We start from the raw sequence: 13,160 nt of genomic DNA, 5'->3' as shown, positions 1-13,160 counted from the left end.
GATACCTTCCCCACTTTGATGTAGAAAATTTCAGCATACCTTGATAAGAATATTATTTTTGCTCAAGCTACACTTCTTAAATTTTTTCTTTTGGAAATTTAAGAAAACACAGAATTGTTGAGATTTAAATAAAGAAAAGACATTCTGTAAATATGCATAAACACACATGCCTAGACTGTGGTATATGCTGCATTCCACTTGCCATTTATTCTTAACAAGCATAAAAAGGAGCTTTAGAATTAATTGTATTTCAGGTTTGCTTGACATCCATTTACTACTTTTGGCATAAAATCCATGCCATGTTCATCTTTAAATACCTTGTACTTTATATGATACTTTACTTAAACTCGAAAACTGATTGCTTAATAAATGAATGCATAAGTATTCTTAAATATTCAAGACTATTGTTCATTATTTATCTTTCCTTGCCAGGCACCTAATTTTTAATATAAATAAATTAACCAAATAACTGAAGTTATTTTGGAGACCCTGCCTTTTCTCTTAGCAAGACATTGAAAAGGTACATCACTTATCATTATCATAGCACAAAGTCATACTCTGTGCCTGGAACTGTTCTAGTTCTACTATAGTTAATCGTTTTATCATTGCAACAATACTATAAAGTAAGTAATATGATTTTCCTCATTTTATAGATAGGGAAATGGAGGCATAGAGAAGTTAAGTGATAGAGCCAAGGAGGCTGGACTCCAGAGCCAAGGTCTTAATCATAGAACTCAATTTTTTTTTTGTTTTATTTTCTTCTTAAATAGAATAGTGAATATAGTTTAAGGATTTGCTGGTGATTTCAGGGATTCTTACGATTATCTGATCTAAGATTATGGCAACGTGGTCTGGTAGTAGTTGGAGACAAACCGGATCCAGATTTATATTCTGTTACTGATATTTATTAGTAGGTGATATTAAGCAAGAGTTTATTCTCTCTCTTTGTCTATATCTATATCTATGTCTGTTATCTATCTAAATATGTATCTATCTATATCTCTCTCTCTCTCTCTCTATATATATATATAGATATCTCCTGTGAAACATTTTGGTCTCCTGATCAGTTTACAGTCATAAATTATTATTAAGGATTGCAAAAAGCTTTTGTTGATATGGTTTTATCTATCAATATATGCCATGTTAGAAATCAAAAGTCAGAAATGTTTTAAATATTTATTTAAAAATCACAGTAGTAAAACCATTACATGTTTAAAAATTAATGAGAAGAATGGCATTATTTTATATTTTTGCACATATCTTTAATGTGTGGCTTAATAGAAGAGTACTAGATTTTCATCTGCTTCTGCATTTAATCTGTTTGGATTAGCTATTTTAGTTGATGTTTATGAAGAAACTCTGGCCTCACAGATATGTAAACTGGGAAAGGGAGGGGTATCTTTTTCAGATGATTGTGGTATCCTTCTTTGGTAATGCATCAACGTTTGTGGTGGTTTCTTAAAAGTCAGTTGCACCATCCGTTGAAGCACCATCATTGTCTGGGATAAATACCCAGCGTTCATCATCTTGCACCAAGAAAATTAAGGGCCTGGACACATATGGGTGGGTTAAGGAATGGAAAGTTTAATACGCAGGAGAAAGGAAAGAGGAGAACAGTTTCTTGCCAGAGAGAGACATCCGAAAGCAGGGATAAGGAGGCATACTGCAGCAGATTTTATAGGCAGGCTTGAGGAGGGGGCATCTGATTTATGTAGGGCTTACAGATTGGTTTGACCACATGTGAGGTTTACACAGTTCGAGGGGAAAGCTGGTCATTCCACCCTAATCTTATTATGCAAGTGGACTTTCCATTCGGCCTGTGTCATCTTGTCTGCTCCTTACTGTACAAGTGCTGGTAAAAAGAGAAGATAGAAGCGCCATTTTGAACATGCCTAGTCCTAGGTAGTGTATTCCTATGGGGACAACTGCTATTATTCACCTGCACGAGCTTCCAGCTTGTTTATGTCTGCAGCTCGATTTCACAGGGTGCTCTTTGTTGGAAAAGAAAATGATTTTGGTGCTGTTTTTCTGGGAAACCTTACCGAGGACTTCTGTACCCCTACTATCTGCCTAAGTAATTTCTTCTTAACTCATATATCACTGTGAAATCTGAAACCAAATCAGTAAGTACTTCACTCTCTACTATAGTAAAATCAATTTGTCTGTGTTGGTCTTTGAATTTTTTTTTTTTTAACTAAAGCCTAATTTATATTACATACGTCATTTGGAAAATTTGAAAAATGGAAAAATCATATTTCACATTTCATTATATAATACCAAAAAGTTATACTTCCTGATGTCAGTTGCAGTCTTGTCAACAAATTCAAGTTATAGAAAGGTGTCGGGGTCAAGATGGCAGATACAGATGTTTCAAAATTCTAATTTTCACTTGAAAGCTCAAATTTGGTTATGGACAGCAAATACTGTCTGTTGTTTTTCTTGAATTGACAGGCTTACTTTGTTTATTTTTGAGAAAATGTCTTTTCCTTTTTTTTTTTTTTTAATGGAACGCTTCATGAATTTGCGTGTCATCTTTGCACAGGGGCCATGCTAATCTTCTCTGTATCGTTCTAATTTTAGTATATGTGCTGCCGAAGCGAGCACAGGAAAATGTCTTTTCTATACTCAAGTCTGTATAATCATAGTTTGATTTTCAGTAATTTTTTTTCAAATATGATACTTGTGAAAAAAAGGGGGCTAGGCTAGTTCAGCTTGCAACTGAAATGAAATTAGTCCTTTTCTGTGAGACAACCACTGAATTAATTATGCAGCTGAAACACTTTATACTTACCACTTTTTTTTTTTTTTTTTTTTTTTTGAGACAGTGTCTTGCTCTGTGATATAGACGGGGCTGGAGGGCAGTGGCACACTCATGGCACTTCACCCTTGACCTTGGGCTCCGGTGACCCTCCCACCTCAGCCTTCTGAGTAGCTGGGATCACAGGTGTGTGCCACTAGCCAGGCTAATTTTTTTTATCCTTTTTTTTTTCTGTAGCAATGAGCTTTTGCCACACTGCACAAGCTGGTCTTGAACTCCTGGGCTCAAGTGATCTACCCGCCTTAGCCTCCCAAAATGCTGGGATTATAAGCATGAACCACCACCCCTGGCCTACTTATCATTTTGAAACATGGAATATCAAAAAGACATATACTTGAGGGTCAAGATTTAATAAAATTAACATGTTTTACTGTATTAAGAATTTGTGATTTAAAGGGTGGGGAAATAGAATATTGCTCTTTATGAGAGGCTCTGAAAGGAATTTGTAGTCTTTTTTTTTTTTTTTTTTCCAGCTTACCTTGGACACCTCTACCCACCCAATAACAATAAAAATTAAAGATACTATCAAAAAAGATCAAACAAGTTATAAAAAAAAAACTTCATTATTTTTGAAATTAGGATCTCAGTGGAAACTCAGGGGATAGGTAAAACATCCTGGTATTTCTGACTTCACTGTAGGAGCTAACTTTTTAAAAAAGAAGGTAAACAATATTTTTTTGATAACAATAAGGCAAAGAGTTTAAAACAAAACTATGTTTTAACTTTAAGTTATTTTCCAGTCTTTTTACAAGTATTATACATAAATATTGTATGAAATTTGGAGGAAGTGGGAGTCAATTTTCTTTTTTTTAACCTAAACAGATTCCCAAAAGTTTTAGTGTCACTTAGGCCTTCCTAAAGAAGAAAACTAGTTTATAAAATACACATGGAGCCCAGCATTTAGTGCAGTATGTCCTGTGGATTGATTTTAATAAGTATCTCTATATCATTTTGAGACTGAATAAGATCTTTGCAGCTTTAAAAACTAAAACATAAAATAATCTGTTAACTCCTCATTCATCCATTTAGGTTGACAGCATTGTATAAAAGCTAAAGTCTATAGTTTTGTATTTGATTTTGACATTTAACAGGTTATAACAATCAACGTTACATCCAGGTACACCTTCCCAAATATACGAAGGAAAAAGTCAGAGTCTTACATACTCTTTATTTTTTTCTTTAAGTGTTCTTTGCCGTCTGTCTTGAATTTAGCACAAGGGAATTTTAAGGCAAACATGCATTTGTACCTATATGGGGCAGTGCAGAACATTTACATTTGATTATTTAAAAATGACTGCATCAGCATTCTTAGGTTAAGGACTTATTTTCTAAATTGAATACCCTATCTTTTAAATTTATCAGCAAATGATAGTGAAAGACTACTTGAAAAATATCTGCAAATTATACTTTGTGTTCTCAACCACTATGTGTTTTGCTCTTCAAGAATTCATGGCTGTGAACAGAAAGGTATCTTATCTCAGTAGCTGAGTGAACTAAGCCTAGCAGAATAATTTTATACGATATTTAACACATTAGTGATTATGGAAAGCATTTTGTCACTTTAATTACTACCCCATCACCTAGTGATCTTTAAGACATTTTGGATGCTCAGTAAATACTTGAGTGAATGAAAGTAAGGTCTCATAGAAAATGTAAAATTGTGTTTGTTGTATTTGAAAATATTGTTTTCCCTTCTTATAACTTATTGCTCCGTTTTGTGTCCCATTTAGTTCAGGAGCTAGGAGCTACTTTATGTCCAAAATAGTTTCGTCACATTAAGCTAATCCCCTTTGAACATGCAGTTCAATTTCTTTAATTAGCTTTAAAAATAAGGATCATTAAATCAGAGTGCCACCATCAATTACTGTGCTAGAGTTTGCCTGTTCAATAATGCATCAGAGCTGTGCTTTAATCAGTATTTCACTGAAAGATTTATGGAAGAGGAGGCCTCTCTGGGTTCCAAACTTGAAATGGAGTCCTATTATGTATAAAAAAAATTTTCTTGTGATTGTTATCATTTTAGGTGCTGTTTTTTATTGAATGATCTCAGCATCCTATCTTTACATTTTATAGTTGAGATCAGTTCCAGAGAGTGTTTTACAGCATTTTTGGTAAATTCGCAAGAAAATAAGCACATTTTTTTCTTTGTAAGAAGAAAATACAAGGTGCATGATTTAAAAAAAAGTCTGCATTTCTAAGAGATGCGTCTGTTATGGCAAATTCCCTGAAGAATACCTTATTTCTTGCCTCTCATTGCAATAAGGTGTAACAAATCAACAACAACAACAACAACAAAAAATAGAAAATTGAACTAGCAATGTATGTCTGTAAGTTTTTAAACAATTTACCAAAACTAGGGTTGCAAAAGCAGTGGTCATTTTTACTTAGTAACCTAATTTAAGGTAACATATTTTAGCTTTTAAATGATGGAGTATAGTATCTATCAAATATACATAAGCATTTGGGTCATTTTATTCTTCCTGCTGTACTATGTATTGAGAGTAAGTCAGAATAACAGAATCATAAAACAGTTTTGATAATCTACCAAAAAATGCTTTATGAAATAAAGTTTGATCCTAAGCAGTCATTTTTGAAGATAGTTACACAAATACTTTTGGAAAGATTGATGGTAGATCAACTTTTAGCTTTGTTGAATTTCTTCATTGTATCATTTTTGTGTTTTGTTGATTTTTGCTCTAGTGTATGTTATTTTCTTCCTTTTCTGAGTTTGGTTTTCTGTTTTATTTTCGCTTTTTGATTTGAATGCTCAGCTCATTGATATTTTGTCTTCCTTTTTCCCCCTAATATATCTAAGTCTATATATTTCTTTCTAGCCATTTCTTTAGTTGCATATCCAACAATTCCGGATATAGTATGCAGTATATGCACTGTGTTGTATCTTTATTATCATTCAGTTCAAGATTTGTTCTAAATTCTTCTCATCCTCTTTCCTTTCCCTCTTCCCCAGTCCCCTCCCTTCCCTCTCCTTTCCCTCTCCCCTCCCATTTCTTCCTCCCTTCTTCTCCTTCCCTCCCCTCTTCTCTCCTCCCCACCTTTCACTCTGTCACTCAGACTAGAGTGTAATGGCATCAACTTGGCTCAGTGCAGCCTCAACCTTGGTGGGCTTAAGTGATCCTCCCACCTTAATGCCCCAAGTAGCTGGGACTACAGGCTTGGACCACCATGCCTGGCTAATTTTTGTATTTTTTTTTGTTTTGTTTTGTTTTGTTTTGTTTTTGGTTTTTTTTGGTAGAGATGAGGTCTCAGTTTGTTGCCCAAGCTGTTGTCAAATTCCTGGGCTTAAGTAGTCTTCTTGCCTTGACCTTCCAAAGTGCTAGGATTACAGGTTTGAGTCACCATGCCTAGACTTAATTTTTCCTTATCACTTCTTTGACTCATGGCTTACTTAGAAATGTATTGCTTAATTGACCATATTTTTTAGTTTTGTTATCTTTCTGTTGTTGATTTCCAACTCCACTATAATGAGAGAATATCATCTGTATGATATCAGTTCTGTGAGATTTATTGAGACTGTTTAAATAGAACTATAGTTTATCTAGATAAATATTTCTTACATTCTTGAAAAAAGTATGTATTCAGCAGTTGTTGAGTACAATTTGTAAATGTCAATTAGGTCAACATTATCCAGAATGTTCTTCAGATCTTCTATATCTTCATTGATTTATTCTATCAGTTACTGAGAGAGGTGTATTATAATCTCTAGTAATTGTTTTGGATTTGTGTGTTTCACATTTGGCATTCTGAGTTATTTTGCCCTGCATGTTTTAAGATTATATTTTTATTATTACTAAGTTTGTTCAATATTTCTATTGAATTGATTCTTTATAAATTATTTCTCTTTATCTCTAGTAATTCCTCTTGCCTTAAAGTCCACTTGTCTGATACTGGTGTGGCTGTACCAGGTTTCTTTTGGTTATTGTATGCATGGTATATCTTTTTGCCATCTCTTTACTTGCATTTTTTCCTTAATTTGCATCTTTGGTAAACAGCATATGTTTGGTTTTGTTTGTAATTAGTCTGACAATTTAAACTAAGAGACTAAAGTTTAACCTGTTCATATTTAATGTAATCATTGAGAAATTTCCGTTTAAGCCTATCATCTTTTTGTCTTTTATATTAATTTTTGTCTTTTTTGTAACAAATATTTTTATTTCATTTTCTCTTTCTGTTAACTGTTTATACTTTATTTTATGATTATTTTAGTGGTTACCCTGAAGATTATAGCATGTATCCTTGACTTATTTGAGTCAATATTTAAATAAATTTTTATTTTGAAATACAGACTCAAAGGAATTTTAAAATATAGAGAGGTCCTGTACATATCACTAACTTTCTTGCCAAGGGATATATCTTAATAATTACAATAAAATGGCAAAACCAAGAAACCAACATTGGGTACAATATATGTAAATTTTTTCAATTTGTGTCATTTTTGTTTTTACTTATATAGATTTACCTAGCTATCCCCACAATTAAGATCAGATCTGGCCTGGCGCGGTGGCTCAAGCCTGTAATCCCAGCACTTTGGGAGGCCGAGGCGGGTGGATCACGAGGTCAAGAGATCGAGACCATCCTGGTCAACATAGTGAAACCCCGTCTCTACTAAAAAAAAAAATACAAAAAATTAGCTGAGCATGGTGGCGCGTGCCTGTAATCCCAGCTACTCAGGAGGCCGAGACAGGAGAATTGCCTGAGCCCAGGAGGCGGAGGTTGCGGTGAGCCGAGATCGCGCCATTGCACTCCAGCCTGGGTAACAAGAGTGAAACTCCGTCTCAAAAAAAAAAAAAAAAAAAAAAAAAAAAAAAAAAAAATGAAGATCAGATCTATTTTATCACCACAGGGATCTCCCTTATTCTACTCTTTTATAGTCATACTTAACCCCTTTCCCACATTTATAGCCCCTGGCAATCTTTAATTCATTTTTCATTCTATGATTTTGTCATTTCAAGCATGTTATAAAAATAAAATCATAATGCATGTGACCTTTAGAAATTGGCTTGTTTTCATGCAGTATAATGCTCTTGATATCTTGAAGTTGTATATATTAATATTTTTCTTTTTCTTTTTATTCTTCAATAGTATTTTATGGTATTGAATGTACCTATTGAGGGATATTTTCTTTTCAGGTTTTTGCTATTATATATAAGCTTCTGTGAGCAGTTGTGTATGTATTTTGTGTGGACCTAGGTTTTTATTTCTCTGCAACAAATACCCAGGAGTGCAGTTGCTAGGTTTTATGGTAATTGCATGTCTAGTTGTTTTTAGAAACTGCCAAACTATTTTTCAGTGGGGTGTACCATTTTACATTTCCACCAGCAATGTATGAGCAATCCAGCTTCTCTATATCCTCACCGTTCTTATAGATATGTAGTGATATCTCTTCGTGATTTTAGTTTGCAATTTCTTTAATGGCTAATGATGTTAAACTTCTTTTATGTACTTATTTGCCGGCCATATTTTCTCTTTGGTGAAATATCTCTCTGTTTTTTTGCTCATATTCTAATTGGGGTTTTTTTAACTGTTCAATTTTGAGTTTTCTTTAAATATTCTAGATATGAGTTGTATGTCAGATATATATATATTCTTGAGTTTCTTGATTCTACTTTAATTAGTACTTTTACCAATTTCCAAAAAATGCAAGGAACTTAAAACACTTCAACTTTGTTTACTCTACTCTTACTTTTTGTGTAATTGTACGTTCTTTAATTACACATACATTTAAAGCTCAATAAGTTTAGATTATTTATTGTTTTAAGGAATTCCTACTGCTTTACATTTTTAAACCCCTTTTTGTGCTCTAATATTTTCTGCTTAGGGATATTCTATATAATTTTTTTTCTGCCCAAGCTTTTACTTTGGTATTTCTTTTGCACAAATCTAAGGTAACCGTGTGTGGGGTATGTTTGTGTTTCTGTGTACTATCTGTAGTGTGTGGTGTGAAAAATCTAGATTGTCAAGTATTTTTATCTTTTTGTTTTTTAATCATCTTGTTAACATCTGGCTTTCATTGTTTTTCTTGAGAAGTCTGCTGTTGGTTTTATTCTTCTTTGAAGATCAGTTGCCTTTTTCTCTAGTGGCTTTTAAGATTTTGTTTCTGGCTTTTAGCTGTTTTGCTATGATATACCGTAATGCTAGTCAGCCTCTAAGATGGACAATATTTTCTTCCTTCTGACATTCTTGCTTCTGTATAGTCCCTTCTTCTTTGGTGTGGGTCGGATGTACTGCTTTGCTTTGCATCAATAGAGTATGGCAGAAGTGTTGGTTTCTTTTTGATACCTGTAAAATGTGTGTGTGTGTGTGTGTGTGTGTGTGTGTGTGTTTAAATATCTTCTATACACAGTTTTCATTGTTCTCATTGGAAAGGTTACTCTGATAGTTATTCACACAGAGTGACCTTAATTGTATGTAGAACTAAAGATAAATTATGTTTTATTGGATGCTGTTCTAGAAGCAGCTCTCCTAGAACACCTGCAAATGAGGTACTTGCTAAGAAGATACTGTCCATTTCTTCTGGAAGGCATATTGAGTGATACCTGGGGCACTAAACACTTGTCTATTCAGACATTCTCTAGTTTGTGTCCTTCGGTAGCTTGTACCAGATAAATGTGCATTTGTCAAAAAGTCATTTTTAAAGCTGTTTGTGCCAATTGTATTTATCTTATAATTGCATGACTTTATAATATAAAAATTTATGACATGAATATTTTTCTATGAAAATGTATTTAAGTTATTTTGAAAAAGTATATAGGTGACTTGACAAAACACTTGGTGAAATTGTTAGTTATGTTTGATCAAACTGTAAAACATATTTATGATAAAAGATATTTATGATTCTGAAATTTGTTACAGGCTGAGGATCCTGCACACCAAGATCTAATGGCAATGGTATGTTTGCATAGGAAAAAGTATTTGGACTTATGCTATTACCATAGCATAGATTGAATAAGTTATATGTATGAACAAATTGTATATACAAATGAATATACATGTGTTTTCAGTTAAACTAAGGCACGTATTTTTTCTTTGTTATGATTTCTGCTCTATCTGCCCTTTTTTAGTATGTGAACCAATACTGGTTCTGACTGTATCTTGTAAGAGGACTTTTCATATACTTTTAAATACTGAGAAGGGGTTTTAGCTTGCCTTTTCACATAGAATTTGCAAACTTCTAAATAACTTTCATAATATTTAAGTTATGCTTTAGGAAATAGCACTAATTAAAATCCATAAATTAATGTATATTTATTTACTAAATACATAGAAACCCCTTTTAGACTGAAATGTTCAGCCAGAAGTTAAACAGAAAACAGATAATTATTTAGTGACTCTTGCTTATTTACTAGCAACTTCCATAAATTACACAGATTGTTTATCTGTATATAAAAATTGCCAGACATTTATATTTTCTTTTGCTTATTTTATATTCTATAAACCAAGGGTGAGAATCAATATCTTTTCATTAAACATGTATAGCATGACTACTATGAACAGACCTATCAAGGCAAATTAGATGCATTCCTATACCTCAAATAGATTATAGTTCAGAAAGCCATTTTAATAAACAATTATAGCATAATCAAAGGTGCCTTTCTGCCTTTTCTTTTGAGTATAAATTTACCAGTTTATAAACAAGACTTTTGTATGGTGGTATAATTAAATAGCAATTTTTAGATATGTAATCTCTATAACCTTTGCTTTTACTTTTATGTAGACATCAAGGTCAGGGATGAAGCAGTAGGAGTCATTGACTTTCCTCAAACCTTTGACACATTAGGAGATGACAATTGATATTAAATACTTTTATACAGTTCTCATTTTGTAATACTTGACTTGTTCTGCTACCACCAGCTTTACTCTTAGAATGCCTTATACCTAATCTTTCATAATATCAGAGCTTCTATTTTACCATGAATTTCTTATAGACAGACTCTGTATTCTCAGAATGTGATTTGTTAATTCTGGCTTACCACAGCATAAGTCCAAATATTTTTTCCGATGCTAACATACTATAGCCATTAGGTCTTGGTGTGTGGGATCCTCAGCCTGTCACAAATTTCATTATGCCATCTGTTTCAACCTGGGCTGTATATCTTCTGCTGGCAGACTTTACTGAAGTTGCCATAGCTCAGGATTAAAAAAAAAATCAGTCTTGGCATAAGAAGCTTGCTTTTGAAAAAATAATAATTGATCATGCCTGCTATAGATTTTAAAATAAACATTTAAAAGGGTTCCCCAAATCCTTTTCTCAACACACTGATCTCTTTTTCGTTTGTGATTGTAGATAGCCAATATAACGATTAAGTTATTGGTAACTTTGGTAACTTAATGAGTTTTCTGTTTTATTTTTAAGGACAGGTAACAAACTCTTATGTATAGATTTTGGTGACATATTGTAAAATATTTTGATAGCTTCTGTCAATGAATTTACCTAATGTCTTATTTCAAAACATGATATCTCAATTGTTTTGTGTATAATACAAGGACTCTATGTTTTGTGTATAATACAAAGATGATAGGAACACCATGACAAAAAAAATCTAGGTTATAAACAACGTAGTTGTGTGACTGTGTAACAATTTCATAATCTATAAAATTGAGATAATATTTGAAGGGTTGTTCAGGAGATTGGATCAGAGTTAGGTCCTTAAAAAATAGATACACATTTTTTTCTGCCCTTGTATGTTGAACATCAACTTTGTATAAGGCATTCTTCTAGAGAATGAGGGCAGAGTAAACATTAAATAGTCAAATTTTTCTACTGGAGGGATTTTACATTCTGGTCTGGCTCCACTGACTGGGATGAAAGCTTCATGACAGTAGGGTATGGATTAGGTGGTAATGAGTGCCATGAATTAAAACAGGACAGGGTAAGTACATGGAGTATAATGATGCTATCTTGGATAGGAATGCCAAGAAATACTCTTCTGAGGTGAGACTGGGCACGCCTGAATAAAATAAAGAAGCCTGTGGATATTTGGGGAAGGATATAGCTGTCTGGTAGAGTGAACAGCTTGGCACTTTGAGGCACAGTGAGGCAGGGAGCACAACTAGAGCTTAGTGGGTAAGGGATAGACTGCTAGGAGATGGGGTCAGAGAGTGACCCAAAAACATCATTGAAGTAAGCTTTCTGATACGTAATTATAGATAAAGAGTCACATTCCAGGCACCCAGCATAATTATGAAATTAGGATTGACTGCATTGCTTTATCTACTATTTAGATTTAACTTCAAACTCTTTGTAATAGGCACACACAAACATAGAATCATTTCCCAAAGTGGGATGATCTTTTCCATTGTTGTTACGTGTGTCATTGTACTTAGAGTTAGCCAGACAGCATGGTTTGAGGGTACAGTCCTCTAGACTGCTAGTGCTGCTCCACACATCTGATACCTACTGCAGTGAGTTTGGGTCCACCTACAAAGTTAAAGGTATAGGGATACACAAAACCACCCTCACTTCTGACACCAGCTGCAAGTTTGCAAGGTTCCCCTAGCCACTTGAGATTTCATAATTCACTAGAAGGTCTTAGAGAATTCTCTGAAATCTGTTATACTCATGGTTATGATCTATTGTAGGGAAAGGATGCAGCTAAGGGTCAGCCATACAAAGAGATGCATAGTGCAGATTGTGGGAGGATTCCAAACTGGAAGCTTCCATTTTCCTGGGAAAGTACAACTTTGCCAGAATTGATGTGGGACAATATGTAGAGTGTACAGCCATGTGTCATTAGGTGATTGCATCCTTGTACAAACATCATAGGGTATATTTACACAAACCTAAGTGGTATAGCCTACCAGACAACTAGATATTTGGTATTGCTTTCAGGCTACCAACCTGTATAGCATGCTATATGGAGTACTTGTATGTAGTTGTAGCACAGTGGTAATTATCTGTGTATCTAAATACAGAAAAGGTACAATAAAAATATGGATAAAATATAAAAAATGGTACACCTGTATAGGACACACTTACCATGAATGGACCCTGCAGGACTGGAAGTTATTGTAGGTGAATCAGTGAATGAGTGATGAGTGAATGTGAAGGCCTAGGACATTACCATACACCACCAGATAGCCAATATAGTATATGCTACTAGATAGCAAACATAATGGTTAAGTTTTTGGTAACTTTGGTAACTTAATGAGTTTTCTGTTTTGTTTTTAAGGACAGATAACAAACTCTTATGTATAGAGTTTATACATAATAAATACTGTATACTTTAGGCTGTACTACATTTATGAAAATGTTTGTTTCTTCAATAATAAATTAACCTTACCTTACTGTAACATTTTTTTCTTTATAAAGTTTTAATTTTTTAAA

General features: G+C 33.5%; 1 protein-coding gene and 1 non-coding gene across 12 annotated transcripts in view; one reads left to right on the top strand and one right to left on the bottom strand.

Annotated features, from left to right (window-relative positions):
* The window catches only part of MPDZ (multiple PDZ domain crumbs cell polarity complex component), a 176,494-nt gene that overhangs the window by 38,946 nt on the left and 124,388 nt on the right, over positions 1–13,160 (top strand). The window contains exon 1 of one of the 11 annotated variants that reach the window (XM_074394834.1): positions 9,701–9,724. The exons of the other annotated variants lie outside the window; for them this stretch is intronic. Coding sequence (XP_074250935.1) covers positions 9,716–9,724 — 9 coding nt within the window. The 5' untranslated portion in view covers positions 9,701–9,715. Of the gene's footprint in view, positions 1–9,700; positions 9,725–13,160 lie in introns of those variants that run through there. 11 annotated transcript variants of the gene reach the window in all.
* On the bottom strand, positions 2,498–2,604 carry LOC120366443 (U6 spliceosomal RNA). The gene has a single exon (XR_005581109.1). It is a non-coding gene; the product is annotated as a U6 spliceosomal RNA (small nuclear RNA).

This window comes from Saimiri boliviensis, chromosome 2, assembly GCF_048565385.1.
Source record: "Saimiri boliviensis isolate mSaiBol1 chromosome 2, mSaiBol1.pri, whole genome shotgun sequence".
In the NCBI taxonomy this organism is placed as follows: Eukaryota; Metazoa; Chordata; class Mammalia; order Primates; family Cebidae; genus Saimiri; species Saimiri boliviensis.
Note: the sequence above shows the minus strand (reverse complement) of the source record. Positions and strands in the feature narration are given on the sequence as shown.